The sequence below is a fragment of the Elgaria multicarinata genome, chromosome 3 (assembly GCF_023053635.1).
Source record: "Elgaria multicarinata webbii isolate HBS135686 ecotype San Diego chromosome 3, rElgMul1.1.pri, whole genome shotgun sequence".
NCBI classification, from domain to species: domain Eukaryota; kingdom Metazoa; phylum Chordata; class Lepidosauria; order Squamata; family Anguidae; genus Elgaria; species Elgaria multicarinata.
The window spans coordinates 24760065-24776881 of record NC_086173.1 but is presented as its reverse complement, the minus strand read 5'-3'; the positions used below and the strand labels follow the sequence as shown (position 1 = coordinate 24776881).

Here is a 16817-nt window from a genome sequence, read left to right as displayed (position 1 = left end):
AAGGCCATCCCTTCCCCTTCAGTTGTGGATTTAGTGACATGTGTTTTTTGATTCCAACTACTGACAAATTGCAAATTGCCAATGATCTGACAAATTGTCGACATTTTTATGTGTGACCACATATAATGGCTCACACAGATTTTTAAAAAATGTGATGGCTGAACTGACCTAGATTTTTCAAAGTATGCCCATAGACAAGTGCACACAGATTACAAGATGATTAATCCACGAAAATGCAGAAGGGTATTCCACTGGTGCAGACCCCTCTCCCTGCCACCAGAGGGGAAACTGAATCCTGGCAAAAGGTTTCATTGGAAAGTTTTCTGTCTTTGGGTTTGTTTGTTTGTTTGTTTGTTTTTGATGGGGAAAGATTTATAGTTCAGACTTGGAATAAGCATCACAAGTGCTTCATTCTTCTTCCAATTTCTTTTCTCCATCACAGATCAATATACTGTGAGGACCATATAAGGAAAACGTCATGAGGATGGGGCAATAAAAATTCTATTGCACACCTGTATTCTGCAAGGAGGCTTCAGGGTCTTACAAGTTTCAACCCAGCATAAGCTCAGCTTGACTACCATGCAAGCAGTAAGATCAGATTCATGTTTACCCAGGTGTAAGCTTCACTGTTTTTAATGGGACTTACTTCTAGGTGAGTGAGTGTAGGACCATCGTTTTTAAGAGCTGCTTCAGCTGTGCATTTTCCTATACCAAAGTCCACCATTTTGTGCTATTTTTAGTGAATTATGGACCCCATTACATAAACAGGCGCACTCACATAGAGGAATTATTTCTGGGCAAAGTATCTTACGCACATAGCTTGAACTGATTTCTTTGGATTTGTGCTTTATATGAGTGGTGAGGAGTACCACATGTGCACACACAAGGCACCATGAATGTATTAAGAACCCAGATGAAGTCATCACCTCTCCAGTCACAGAATATTACTTATCCACTCTTGAATATAAACGAGAAGGTTTATTTCTTCATTTGAAAATGAACACACTTACCCAGGAGTGAATGTCAAAAGAATCTGAGTCCCTGAGCTACTTAAACAAGCAGAAAAGCCCGAAGCGTTATCCTTAAATCTTTCAGACCCCTGAAATTTAGGGGCTTACATAGCAGCATCACCTTAAACTGAATTCAGTTTCTGAGCTGGAGAGTTTTGTCTTTTATTCTTTGCCCTTGCCATTTGATCATTTGTACATTCGGTATTTTATTGTAAACCACTACGGAAGAATATATACATTTAATAAATAGATAAAAGTAAGGTAATTACAAGCTGCTATGCTACTCTAGCTAACAAACACTATAGCTCTTCTTTGGTTAAATAAGCTTAAAAAAAAAAATGAACTACAGATCAGAATAGGGTTTTCCTCTTCTGAATTCCATGGATATTATGGGGTGGGTGGGGAATACCAGCAGAACACCAATATGGCACAAAAGCCAGGCAAATTTCATTACTTTGGAGCCCTTGCACTTGCTCGTAACTTGGATTTACACACTGCAAATCCTTCGATCTGATTACCTCCAGTGATCACGTAAAACACTGGCTTTAAACTCTTTGCCTTAGTGATAAAACAGCCACTTTGATTCACAATGACATGCTCGCCATAAAGTATACTGTAAACGTACCTGTCCGCAGCCTGGGGCATTGCACACAAATGGCCTGTCGTCTCCCATATTTTTCCACAGCTGAGCTACACAGGACAACAACAACAAAAAAGGGAGGGAAGAAGGAAGAGAGAAAATTATTAAATAAACTGAAGAAGATGAAGGGGGGATACCAATTGTGTAGCATTTTTCAGGAATGCAGTTCATTATCAGGAATTCTATGGGTATTTGGGTGGACCATCCATTGAGGAGGCAAGGAAGGCAAAGATAATTCCTAGGGGAGAGCATTTTCCTTACTCTTGCCAAGCAAGGGTGGATAAAAAGGAGCAGTTCTTGCCTGCTACCTTGTCCCAGAGCTACAGTCCTAGAACTGGGAACCACTGCAGACATACCTCCTTTTTCACAGAGTAAAAAGGCAGGTCGATGGGGGTGGGTGGGGAATAGAGGTTTATGGAGGATTGGCATCGCCAAGTTTCTCCTGGAGAGTTCTGTTCCCAAGATATGTTAACACAGCACTCCCCTTGCCCGCCCACCAGCTATGTTCTCTGTACTTTATTACGTGCATGGAAATTCGTGGCACACCCTTTACTCTCAAGAGGTCCCTGTACAACAACACCATCTCTGGGAAGCAAGCCATGAAGGCTACACAGGCTGCACCATTACACAGGAGATTTCCATCCACCACCCAAGTGGCAACGGAGGAGAACCGTCTTAAGTCCCCCAATGCATTTGGACCAGAGTCACTGTGAATACACTAACCCAGCCCAACCCAACCTGATATTAAGTAACCAACTGATATGAGGATCAACTCAGAAGGGACGGACGGACAGGTTATTAATGAGTTTCAGAAAGACGCAATGGTCCAGGCAGTAAAAACACTGTAAAAGCCAGGACAGTCTCAGCACTCCTGGCTTTTATCCCCTCCATGTTGCTTTACAGATCTCAGCCCCCAATTCTGAATGCAGAGTGAAGACAGCTGATATTTAATGTAATTCACTTTTTATCGTCCTTGTGAAGAAGGTGGGTGGAACTCTTATACCAATTTCTTGATTCCCGTCAACACCACAAAACAAATGTACACAGTCTACAGATACACAGTCATGTACAGCCAAGGCATGAGGTGATAAATCCCAAGCCTTCTTGATGCACAAGCAATATTTTCAGTGGGAGAGAGCTAAAAAATTGTAATTAATTAAGGGATTATAAGAGTGGTGCTCCATTTTACAAGGCCATAATCTAGCTCCCTAGTGGAAAAACTACAAGACCGATGGCAAGAGTAGTTTGTCATTGACTCTAAACAAGAACAACAAAGCATCTATCCTATTATGCTGTAAGTGAAGCTATTCTTATTAATAAAAAGAGTAAATAAAAAAAAACCTACCATGTAAATTCCAGAAATGATGGTTCTGTCCACCCACTGTTTTTTAACAGTGAAATTTAAAAAGCTGTAATAAAGGAAGCATTATCTCTTCAGGGAATTTGCTACATTAACATATTGCAGCTGTTCATGTTGTTCCCAATCATCTCTGAATTTGAACTGAGGCACTTGTCTGTTGGAAGCCGGCAAATGTTACTGCTGAAGCAGAATGCGGCTGTTGTGGAATAAAATCAAGTTCACAAACACAAGTTCTCCGAGGTCTACTTAATATGCAAATGCTTCTAGCATGTGTGAATTCAAGAGGCAGAATACCCTAGTTTGTACCAGGTTAGATGCGTGACAGAGTATGTGATGCATGGTGAAACACACACACACACACACACACACACACACAGGATAACAGTAACTGCTGCAGGATTGTTTTTTGTAGAGCTCACACTGGCCAATTCAGGAGGCCGTATTCCCAATCAAGGATTGGAAGACTGAGAATAAGCAGTGAGTCCTAGGGTTACCTTCTCTCCTTCCTCTTCCCCCTCCACTCTCACGTATGCCTCATAGTGCCATCTGCTGCTACATCTGAACTGCCTAGCAATGGTTTGAGCTATCCCTTCATACAAGGATCAAATCATGACATGCAAACTTGGTTTGGAGGGATCGCTCAAAGCACAGTTAGCCAGCATGGAAGTCATGGCAAATTGAAATTTGGAGGATTGCAATGTGATGTCCGAATGCCACAGCTGTGAACTGAATGCACCTCCCAAGTTACAGTGGGTGGGTGTTAAACAGCTCTTTGTAAAACACAGTTATCCATTCAAAAGGCAGTACTAACATGGAGTGAAATGTTACTGGGGGACCAATAAAAGTAAAGCACTCTAGAGATGTAGCAGTTAGTCTTTTCAGGGCCTGGACCCACCTTTAGTCCCCATATGAATCCCCCCTTAGCCTTTTACCATATAACTATAGGATGACAGTACTGCTGTTAGCTGTGTTTGGACAAAACAATAGTGAATGGCGGGGTAATAATAAACTCAACAGATATTTATCTATAGGGTACTCCCCACACCACATGATAATAATCAACTGTGGTGTGGATTAGGATCAGTGTTGAGTTGACTATTAGTTCAAACAGAGTTTACTCACTCATCCCCTGCCCTCTCTCCCTGCCTCAGTCCTCCTGCAAGTATCCCATCAGCCATTGTTGCCGAAAACCTATCCTGCTGCTGGACTAGAGCAGCAGCCACCACTTTGACTGCTCTTGCCTTATGACCTTATGCCTGAAAAAACAACCAATGGTGCCCTCCACACAACGTGATAACCAACGGTGGTTCAAATAGCCAACTCTGCACAGCACTGGTTATTTCCGCTAATTATCCAACCGTTGGTTAAAAACTCCCGCCATACAACACAATAACCCACGGTGTGTTAAATAACCAACCATCGACTATTTAAACCAATGCTGGTTATCGTATTGTCTGAACCCAGTCAATGTGACTTAGTAGTGGGTCTTGACCCATCAGTTGAGACCAATGCTCTAGAATAGAGGTGGGCAGAAGATCGATTACTGGTTCACCAGTGGACCATCAGAAAATTGCAATTCCTTCTGGCTGTGGGGATTCTTGCAAAAATTGCTGGACTGGCTTGACTATGCAATACACTTTATATGTCCTTAAGTTAGAGTACATGTTAAGAAATTCAGAATATATGGCCCTATATGGCTTATTTGAAAGACCGTATTCTCCCTTATGAGCCTGCCCATGCTTTAAGATCTTCCGGAGAAGCCCTTCTTTCAGTCCCACCATCTTCACAGGCGTGCTTGGTGGGAACATGGGAGAGGGCCTTCTCGGTGGTTGCTCCAGTGCTTTGGAACTCTCTTCCCAGGGAAGCTAGACTGGCTCCCTCTTTGATGGGTTTTTGGAAGCAGGCTAAAACTTGTTTGTTCCACCAGGCCTTTGGAGAATAATCTGCCCGCCCCCGCCCCTGTATGACTTATAATTTTGTTGTGTTTTTTAAACTTTTTTTTATATATATATATATATACAATGTATGTTTTAAACTTTGTAAGGTCGCCTTGAGGCCCAGTATCGGGCAAAAGGTGGGATACTACTACTACTACTACTACTACTACTACTAATAAGCATTCTGCATTCTCATTTCATCATGTTAAAAGTATCAGCACACTATATGGATAGTTGTTTTTTAAATAGTCCATGCAGTCTGAACCTGGAGTAACTGTTAGCATGTGCAAAGTCATCAAAGAACTAGAGAAAGGTTCCTGTGACACTTATTTGAATAGACCAGAGAGGATACAAAGGTATGGAATGGAACAGCTGGAATAGAAAAATCTAGGTGAATATGGAGTTCACTCAATCACAAGGCAACAGGGACTGAAATCTTACCAATTTCGATCTTAACACATTTTGACCACACAGAGCCTGCAATCTGCACGGCCTCAAGATTTCATATATAAAATGCCAAAATCTGGTACTTCTATACCAGAGCTAGATAAAATATTTTGAACTCATAGGTGATTAGGACCTTTTCAGAGACCCCACTAGAAAGATGCAGATAATGGCCAGATGAGCTAAAAATTCCTCCTGATAAGTGTGTTCACTGGGTCAGGTGGTAATGTAGTGGTAGTTCATCCCATCCACCATTACCATTGCTGCTGTATCCACCAGGTAGCCTATTATATAGGATTTTTAAAAATGCAATAAATTAGGTCCTCTCCAACAGGGATTTCAAAGAATGCTGCATCTAGTCTAACACATCTTTGCTGTCTTCTTTTTCCTTCAATATGTTTATCCCTAGGCTTGAGGCAAGAATGGGCACTGCCAAACAAGCTACCAGTGTTATGTTGCTCCATCATGCAACAATTACCTTGCCTTGGAGAAAGAAGGGCCTCTCCAAAAGATCTTAAGAACAGGACAGGCTCATAGGGGATTAAGCAGTCTTTCAAGAAGTCTGGTCCCAAACCATATAGGGCTTCATAGGTCATAACCAGCGCTTTGACTTCCGCCCGTGAAGCTGCTGTAACAAGGAAGTCACTATGGTGAGATGTGTGGTGTTTCTATTTAAATTATAGCTATTATTTCTAAATGTGCATATATCCATATATGTTAACGTATGTGAGTGTTGTGCACATTGTTGACAGCTCTTTTGGTGTAGCATTTCCTGTTATTGGGGGTGATGTACAATTGGCCACCTTAGTTCCCAAGTCTTCCTGGGGAAAGGGCAAGGCTATGAAACCCTTCCAGATGGAGGCAGGTTTGACTGACTTTTAAGAAGTGTTTATATCTCCACCTGGTTTTGCAAGCCCAGAGGGCACCTGGATTATTCACGGTCTTACATGACAACACATGCCCCCACTATAAAAGCGTAGCTGCAGACATCTGGAAGTGCGGCCCTCAGAACACACAGCGCATTTAGCTTGCAGCATTTTTATTTTAGGTAAGAACTCGTCTGAAGAGGAACTCATGTAGGGGACAAGCACAGTCTGGAGAAGCACGTTTACATGCATCTTGCGCATGCCTCCTTCAGAGGCGAAGGGAAGCCTCAGCCATCAGACAGGGTACCCAGGGCCACTGTGTGTATGTTGGATTGAAAGGTGGGTTATAGATCTTCTAAATAAATAAAATACGTAAACAAACAAGTCTCTACTCAGGCCACCTGCTCTCTGATGGAGTGTGAATATACTATTGAATGTATACTCTGCCTCATCACTCCTCTAGGGCTTTCAAGGCAACTAGGTTTCTTCTTCTTCTTCTTCTTCTTCTTCTTCTTCTTCTTCTTCTTCTTCTTCTTCTTCTTCTATTATTATTATTATTATTATTATTATTATTATTATTATTATTATTATTATCCCGCCTTTTTCCTCCAAGGAACCCAAGGTGGCGTATATAATCCTCCTCCTCTCCATTTTATCCTCACAACAACAACCCTGTGAGGTAGGTTGGGCTGAGAGTCGACTGATCCAAAGTTACCCAATGGGTTTCCATGGCCGAGTGGGGACTAGAACCAGGATCTCCCGACTCCCAGTCCAACATTTTAGCCTCTACACCGCACTGGCTTTCCTATAAAAAGAAAACAAATTTAAATTCACTCTTAAAACAAACAAGAGAGCTAAATATCACAGCAAGGGAGATCAATCTGGGGTAGTAAGATGGTGTGGCATCTCAGGTATATTGCCCCAAACACCTGAGTACATTCCAAGCCATCACCTATAAGTTTCCATTCGATTACAGCAAGGGAGAATGCATAACATATCCGAGTTCACCTACTATTCCAAAGGAGCTCTTGACCTTAACTGATCTAAAAGTTTAACTGTCCAAGCCTGACAGGCCTTTCCAAGGAGGGAACTCAACTAAGAGGCCACCACAATGAATGGCAGGTATGGTTCATGGAGTGAGGGGCAGGGGGAACTAGGGCAACCTGATGAAAACTACAATTGTGGCCATGCTTCAACTTGTAGCTCCAGCTACAAACGTCTTGCTCATACTACTCCACCCTTTTCATGTAGTACAACCAATTGTGCATAAAGATATCCCTACTTCAGATTTTTTTAAAAATCACATCCACACTGTACACTGTATACCCAAATTAGACCCAAAGTCAAACTATTGTATTGCAGTGGTTCCGCTCCTACTTGGCTGGTCGGCTCCAGAAGGTGGTGCTTGGGGGACATTACTCAACTCCGTGGATTCTCCAGTATGGGGTTCTGCAGGGGTCAGTCTTGTCCCCCATGCACATGAAACCGCTGGGTGCGGTAATCCAGTTTTGGAGTGTGCTGTCATCAGTACATTGATGACAACATAGCTCTATTGCTCCTTTTCATCTGCAACAAATGATGGTTTCTTCAATCACCTACCAGACAAACCCAGGGAAGGGCAATAATCCTTGAGTTAAATAAACCATAGGTTGTATTATGTGTGAACCAGATCACTGGGATCCTCCCAGTCTTAATCCAACACTCTAACCACTATATCATTGCATATTTCTTTTATGAGAAATCTACCTTCACCTGTTTCATAAATGGGAAAGGATTCATTATTTCAGCATCTGGAAGATTTAAAAACCCCAAACATGATCCTGAAGAATTAGGGCAGGTTTAAAATTAGAAAAGAAAGGAAAAATAAAAAGTTGCAAAACAAAACCAGTTTGCTTGCTTGGAGGAGACAGGAAGGAGAAATTAAGGCAACCTAATACTTCACTAGTCTAAGTGAATAAAGAACCTTTAAAGGTAATCACAAATCACACATATCTGTCACATGCATGATCATCTCATTTATCAAGAAAACCACACTCAAGCCTCAAAGCTCAGAAAAGCAGCCACAAAGCCCTCCCAAACCTCAATCTGTGACTAAGCGCAGAGATACACTTTGCTGGGCTGTAGAATGGTATCTCCTGTCTCTGCACTACTGTGTTACCCCCTGATAGTTTACAACCGTCTCTTTCCCCCAACATTTCTACATCCCACTCTCTTTCACATATGCTCAGATTTTATCTTGCAGAGAGCAAGAGGGGGTGAATACAGCAGCAACACATAAAGGCAGCACCATTCCTACACTGCAGGTATTATGTCTCCTCCTCCTCTACTGCTGTATTCTCCCTTTCCCTTCACAGGCTGTGTTTTTGGTTTGTTCAAAATGATTCAAAATCCTCTTGCTGCTAGCAAGAGCCTTCAAAACAGGAGTTGCAAAAGCAACACGGAATACCTTCACCCTCCACCCCCCAAGCCCCAACCAGTGGGATGAATGAGAATACTGGAACCACATGGACCAACAGCATAGTTCTTTTGCTCCAGCCATGAGGTGGGGAGAACTATCTATATTTGGGTCTGCCTCCCCGAAAAGGAGGCTGCCAAGTTGACAGTTTCTTTTAAAAGCCACGTTTTAAAGAAAAATTCAAAACTTCTCTCATCATGTTGGGAGGTTTCAATTCAAATGCAAAACATATGAAATATGACCGGTACACACACACATTTGAGCATGCAGTCAGATTCTATTACATTTAATCTGATTAAATTGCTTCAATGAAGTCTAAATTTAGTATCACAGAGAACAAGACTATGACTGGATACTTCAGAATATAACTATTTGCTCCCACAGCATCAAGTCACTTTTTTAAAAAAACAACAACCTGCGTTCACTATGTCTAACATATTGAAACTGCAAAAACTAGATATGGACTGGGATCTCCCCGAGTATTTTTGGAATATACCTACTCACTTGACTAAGGTAAAAGTTCTGCATCTAACAAATGTGGCTTTTTCCATCTACTTAGGAAAGAACAGCAGCCTACCATTTTACTGATTTATTGATTGACAGAAGAGCAACAAAAATCTCTTAACTGTACTATTGAGACAGCAAATTTGATATTATCATTTAACCAAAAGGGAAAAGAAAATGAAGGCATTTCCCCCCCCTGGCTAGGGAAAGAACAGTGGAAGAAATGGACCCTTCTGAAGATAGTGTTCACGCAGGGTGAGGCAGGCCTCTGTGAGGCGCCAGCCAGTGTTGCTGGGGGAAGCACAACCGTTCTTTGATTGTCCCACACCAGTGTCTGTATATATACGTCAGGACAAGAAAATGCAGGTTGCTTACCTGTAACTGTAGTTCTTCGAGTGGTCATCTATGCATTCACACATATGGGCTTTGCGCCTGCGCAGAGACCAGACCGGAACCTTCTATAGCTGAGTGGAACGTTTTTGGCGGGAACCCCTCCCCCACGCTACCGCGCATGTCCATGGGGTTCCCGCCCTTACCTCAGTTTACAGGAGTCCGACACTGTGCCCCCATAAACATGAGTGTAATTTCAATAAAGTACATTCCACATATAACTGTGTCATTTGTAAGTCTCACACCACCAAGTGGGGATGGTGGGTGGGTTGTGTGAATGCATAGATGACCACTCGAAGAATTACAGTTACAGGTAAGCAACCTGCATTTCTTCTTCGTGGTCTCTATGCATCACACATATGGGCGAGTAGCAAGCTGACATACCTTTGGAGGTGGGTTGGTGCATCATCTGAAGATCTCCGAGAGCACTGTCCTTCCAAACGAGCAGTCCTGCCTCACACGGGTGTCCAAACTGTAGTGCCTAACGAACGAGGACGGAGTGGACCACGTTGCAGCTCTACAGACTTCTGTCAAGGGAACACCCCTGCTGAAGGCAACAGATGTTGCGACAGCCCTGGTAGAATGGGCTGTCACAGGTTTCACAAGCTCTAGTTTAGAGATAGAGTAGGCAAGTTCAATTGTCTCTACAATCCAGCGTGACAGACGCTGGCATGAAACAGGGAGTCCCTTAGAAGGCTCTCCATAACAAATAAACAATTGCTTTGTTTTTCTAAAATTCTCTGTCCTAGCCTTGTAAAAGGCAAGCGCTCTCCTTACATCAAGTGTATGTAAAGCAGATTCGACAGGTGTTGTAGGATTCGGAAAGAAAGCTGGTAGAGTGATATATTGGGACAGATGAAAGGTTGACACTACCTTAGGCAAGAAGGTAGGGTCTGTGCTAACACAACCTTATCTTTGTGAAAGATAGTGTAAGGAGCATCTATCCTGAGAGCTCTAAGCTCACTTGCACGTCTAGCAGAAGTGATGGCTACTAAAAAGACAGTCTTGAATGTCAGAAGCCTAAGGTCAGATAAGGCCATGGGCTCGAAGGGCTTCTTTGTCAATGCCTGTAACACCACTGACAAGCTCCATAAAGGAATGATACTCTTTATCGTCGGTATCGTATTCTTGAGCCCCTTTAAAAATTTCCTTGATGTTGGATGTGCAAAAGGTGTAAAACCATCCATGCCTCGATGAAAAGACGTAATAGCCGCTAGGTGAACTCTGATGGAAGTGAGTTTGAGTCCCTGCTGATAAAGTGCCAATAGGTATTTGAGAATCAATGACAAAGGGCAAGATTCAGGTGCTTGATCGTTTTCCAAGGCAAAAGTTTGAAATTTCTGCCACTTTGCCGCGTAAGATTTTCTTGTTGAAGGCTTTAGCGATGCCAACAATATATGGTCTACAGTTAAATTTGTGATACGAGGGGAGGAGTGGATGATATCCTCCATGCTGTCATCTTGAGGGTCAACAGGTTTGCGTGTCGAACCTTGCCCTGGTGTTGAGACAACAGTGTCGGTATCGACGGGAGTCTGATGTAATTCCCGTTCGACAGTCGAAGGGCGTGGGAGAACCACGTCTGTCGAGGCCACCACAGTGTGATAAGGATGCAGTCCGACCTGTCCGACTGGATCTTGGCCAGTACCTTCATCAACAGTGGAAACGGTGGAAAGATGTAAAGGAGATTTCCTTTCCAGGTCCTGGTGAAAGCATCTCCTAGCGAGTGCTTTCCTCTTCCTGCTCTGCTGCAGAACTTGGAGCAGGCTGCGCTTTCTTCGGTAGCGAAGACATCGACAGTAGGGAGGCCCCAATACCGAAAGAGATTGTCCCTTACTTCGGTATCGAGCTCCCATTCGTGGTCGACGTGGAAAGACCTGCTGAGGGCGTCCGCGATGATATTTTCCTTGCCCGCTACATGGATCGCCGTCAGGTAAGTATTTCTCTTTAAGCACCAGTTCCAAATTCTGAGTGCCGATCGATTCAGAGGATGAGACCTTGTCCCACCTTGTCTGTTGATGTACGCCACTACAGTGGTGTTGTCCGTCGCGATCAGGACGTTTCAGCCCTCGATCATTTGTGAAAAAGTTTTTATTGCATTCTCCACCGCTAGCAGTTCTAGGTGGTTGATATGATGTTCCCTCTGGGAAGGAGGCCAACGACCCTGAGCAGTGAGGCGGTCGCAGTGTGCTCCCCATCCGATCAACGATGCATCCGTCGTGATCGTTACCGAAGGAATTTGTTGTTGGAACGGAACTCCTTCTAGGAGCGTCAACATCGAAAACCACCATTTCAGGGATGCCCGTACTTGCTTCGGGATCGACAGGTAAGTTCGTCGGGCGTCGTGTCGAAGGTCGAAAGCTCTTAAAAACCAGGCCTGCAATATTCTCATTCTGAGTCTTGCAAACCTGATGACTGCAGTTGTAGCTGCCATCAAGCCTAATAGCCTCTGAATTGTCCATGCCGAGACCTTTTGGCGGCTCTCGGTAGCGATGGCTAAATCTTGAAGTGTACTTGCTCTGGTCAAAGGCAGGTACGCTCTCCCGTCTCGAGACGATAGGGTCACCCCTATAAAGTCCAATCTCTGCTGTGGGGTCAAGATGGATTTCTCCTCGTTGACCCACAGACCCAACGAGTCCAACAGGTTGAGGGTGATTGAAATGTCTCTCTGGAGCGTGTCGCTGTTGTCCGCTACCAAAAGCCAATCGTCCAGGTACGGATATATGTAAATCCCTTTCTGTCTTAGGTGGGCGCACACCACCGCCATCACCTTCGTGAAGACCCTCGGTGCCGTGGCCAAGCCAAAAGGAAGAACGGTGAACTGGTATTGAGATGCCCCGATCGAAAAAACGAAGGTAAGCTTGATGCGACTTCCTGATGCAGATGTGGAAATACGCATCCTTCAGATCCACCACAGCGAACCAGACTCCTCTGTGTAGGAGCTGCAGAATAGAATAACCGTTGTCATACGGAACTTCCTTGGGGTGATGAATTTGTTTAATTGCCTTAGGTCCATGATCGGTCGAAGACCTCCATCTTTTTTCGGGACCGTGAAGTATCGGGAGAAAAAACCCTGGTTGAGTTCCTCTGCAGGTACGGGAGAGATAGCTCCCTTCGATAACAGGGTCTGTACCTCGAGAAGCAGAGGAGGGGATGGCGCCATTACTTTCACCCCCGAAGAAGGAGGAAGGACATCGAGCTCGATGGCATACCCCGAGTTGATGATAGTGAGCACCCAGGAGTCCGATGTTATTGACTCCCATTGATGGTAATGTGGTGCCAGGCGGTTCGCAAAGGGTAGTGGATCTGGGATAAAGAAGTCAAACCCGCTGCTTCTTAGAGAAGTCGGGCTGACGTTTGTCTTGCTGGAATCTGCCCTGGTAGGGTCGCTTCCTTTGGAGCTGTTGTTGCTGCTGCCTCTGCTGACCTTGATAGAATGGCCACTGCTGTCGTTGTTGGGAAGGTGGCCTAGACCATTGCCTTGGTTTGTACTGCATAGGAGGCGCACCGAACCCCATCTTTTTGGCCGTTGTATGAGCCTTGTATATGGAGTCCAAGGTCTCGTCCGTCTTGCTATTAAACAAGCCCTCGCCATCGAAAGGCATGTTTTCAATCCTGGCTTTGGTGTCATGAGCCAGATTGGCGGAGCGTAGCCAAGCATGTCTCCTCAAGGACACGGCTCCCATCATCGACTTGGAATGGCAATCAACTTGGTGTCGCGCTGTCGACAATTGTTGCCTGGCTATGGCTGAAGCTTCACTTTGGAACACTCGTGCCAGCTCCTTTTTGTCCTCTGGAAGATGTTCACATAGTGATCCTATTTTCTCCCAGAGGAAGAGCTGGTATTGTGCCATGGTAGCCTCGTAGGCTGATGCCCTGATGCCCAAAGAAGATGAGGAGTAAATCCTCCTGCCGGTGTGGTCCAACTTTCTGCCTTCTCTGTCCACGGGCGCAGAATGAGCCTTCTGGGACTGACCTTGCGCCGACTCCACCACTATTGAATTTGGCTTAGGATGTGTGACCAAAAACTGTACATCTTCCTCTTGGACTCGATAGAGGGTCTCTAGCCTTTTCGATGTAGCTTGAGTCATAGCCGGTGTCTTCCAAGACAATTGTGCTGTTTGACGCAAAGCATGTGGAATAGGGATGGCAAGCCGTTGGTTAGTGGTGGACTGGAACATGTCGTATATTGGATCGACGACCGATTCGTCCGTTTGCTGGATCTCCAGTCCCAATGCCTGAGCCATTCTAAGCATATGGTCTGAAAATCTGACCATATCGTCGGAAGGGGAAGAAGGGTCCTTGTCATGAACCTCATCTTCTGGTGAAGGCATCGATGGAGTAGCCGACACCCCCGACTCAGAATCCGACGGATAATTATCCTCAGGCGAGGGTAACGTAACCACTTGCAGGTCTAGTTGTTGCATCGGTACCGTGGTAACTGCGGCGGCCGATGCCGATAGCTGCGTACGGTGTCGAGGCGTTGACACCGTGGACATTTGATGGACAGGCGGCAGAGGCAGCGGTAAATGACACACCCTCGATGTAGGTGGAGGTTGAGCATAATATTCTTCCTGTGGGTATTGGTGGTCACCCTGGAAGTATCGTTGTGGGCGATATCGATCCCAGTCATAGTCGCCACATCTTGATTGGGGATCGAAGTAATGAGAAACTCCGTCCCATTCACGCCGTGGTGTGCGTCTTGGTGAGGGTTGGAAAGGGATTAATCCCTGAAGCTCTTGAGGCCTGGCAGGCTCCCGAAAGGAGGCAGCTGAAGCCGAATCACGCAGCTCGCCCTCCGATAGACTGGGAGGGTGCGCCGGTAGCGTAGCTGTCGGTAGCGACTGTGATCTCGATACCGAGGGAGGCCTCGGTATCGAAGCGGTCGGTAAGGCGGGAGGAGTAGAGTGACTCCTAGCCGGTTCCGCCGTGCGGGATGACCCCAAAGAGGGTTTTTCCCCGTCTCTCTTCTTCTTCTTCTTCTTTTTCTCCATTTCAGAAGAAGATTTGGGAGTCCGGGCCTTTTTGGAAATTTTCCTGGCCGCGGAACTCGCCAGTGACCGTCCAGGCGTTAGGGGTATCTGAGCCCTATTAGCCGCTCTGGAATTTTCAGGCACCTCAGTGCAACGGTCATCAACGGTCTTACTGGTTGCCGTTTTGTCCATCGTTGTGGCGTTGGAGGCCTTGTCCGTGGCCCTGAGGACTTTTTCCCAGAGTATAGAGCGAAGACGGTCGGCTCTGTTTTTCCTGGTTTGTTTGGTGAAGGCCATGCAATGATGGCAAGCCTCTACCTTATGGCCTTCACCCAAGCACAAAACACATAGCGAGTGCCCGTCAGTTGGAGGGAGCTTAGCTCCGCATTTCACACATTTACGAAATGGGGCCTTAACTGCCATACAGCTAGGCACCGCAACCGAAGTCGCTGAGGAAAATCTAACTCCTATAAATATATATATATATATATATATATATATATATATATAGGATAGAATAGAAGAGAAACGTTAAGAAGCAAGAAATGAGCGAAAAGAGAAAAGATTTGGAGTAAAAGAAGGATTTAAAAGAGAAAAACGCTAAGAGGTTTGGTTCTATGGTCTAAGCACAATGGCGGACGACGAAGAACTGAGGTAAGGGCGGGAACCCCATGGACATGCGCGGTAGCGTGGGGGAGGGGTTCCTGCCAAAAACGTTCCACTCAGCTATAGAAGGTTCCGGTCTGGTCTCTGCGCAGGCGCAAAGCCCATATGTGTGATGCATAGAGACCACGAAGAAGAACCAGAGTACTCTCCCCATACCCATCAGCACAACACCCTTGTAACGAAGTGGACTGTAATGATTTTCTTAAGCTTGTTAAGGACTCAGGGGTTTTCTTTAAACAGTAGTAAGAGCAGGCTCCCTTGAGGCTGATCTACATTTGCACAGGAGTCATGCATGAACAGCCTCTCTGGAACGGCATCATTTCATTTAAGGTGGGGTACCACATGCTTCTGTGGTCCCATAAGGCTGAAATAGGAATCATCATCTCCTTCTCCCCAGGAGCAAGGGAGCACTTATTTTATTTATTTATTTAAAGCATTTTTATAGCGCCGCCTCACCATTTCTGGCATCGAGGTGCTTTACAATAACATATAAAACAATTCCATTAAAACCCTCAACCCACATTAAGACAATTCCATTAAAACCCTCACCCTCAAACTAAACATGCAATGTGTCCCCTGCAATCTGAAGTGGTACACTTTTAGGATAATCACCCCCAGTGACTTCTCTACATATATAGGTTATTCCCAAATAAAGAGATATGAAGGCCCAGAAAAGTTTGAGAGAAAAACAGTTTTCCATTCCTACACCCACCTACCTGGACCTTTAAACCATTTTTCCAATGGAAATTTGGAGGAAAAGAGAGAGAAAAATCCTATGAAATATTCTCTGCTAGAACGACTAAGTGCTTCATAAAGACAAGGTTTTAGTTACTCAAAATGTATAGTATGTACATTTTTATGTAAGATAATCTACAGCATTAGAGAATGATAACACGCTATAGAAATGTTCGAAGTTTTCAATGATGTTATAAAGTTCAATTCAATATCCGAGCATACAGGTAGCCCTTAATATTGTAACTGCATTAATATCACATTTGTAGCCCATCTTTTTTCGTCATGCAAAGAATCTAAGACAGCTTGGTCCTGCTCTGCTCTATTTTATTCTCACAACAACTCTGTGAGGTAGGTTAGGCTGAGACTGAGGCCATAGCTAGACGTAAGGTTTATCCCTGGATCATCCAGGGGTCAAACCTGTTCATCTAGGTGACACACAGGGGATCCAGTGCTCAGGCAGGGGTGAACCCTGGATGATCCCAGGATAAACCTTAGGTCTAGCTGTGGCCTGAGACAAGCCTAAAATCACCCAGTGATTTTAGAATCCAGATGAGTCCCAGCTGAGGACTCTAACCTCTGCATTATACTGGTTCTCCATGTACGATACCATTTCTATCTAAACACAGTATTACTTACTACAAAGAATTCTAGATCCTATTTTCAACTTGCATTTTCTCCCAAGTTCCCAGATGGCAACCCCCCCCACCCCCAAAACAAACAAACAAAACCCTATTACATGTGCTTACCATACTGTGCAACAGTTTGCAGCTCTCTCTCACTCTAGTACTGGGTATATTCACACTTTTGTTTGTACAAGAATTAAGATGTTCATACTTTTAA

General features: G+C 44.6%; 1 protein-coding gene across 1 annotated transcript in view; it reads right to left on the bottom strand.

Annotated features, from left to right (window-relative positions):
* The window catches only part of LOC134394320 (cyclic AMP-dependent transcription factor ATF-7), a 127302-nt gene that overhangs the window by 83526 nt on the left and 26959 nt on the right, over positions 1–16817 (bottom strand). Inside the window, exon 2 of the mRNA XM_063119682.1 lies at positions 1636–1700. Coding sequence (XP_062975752.1) covers positions 1636–1683 — 48 coding nt within the window. The 5' untranslated portion in view covers positions 1684–1700. The remainder of the gene's footprint in view (positions 1–1635; positions 1701–16817) is intronic.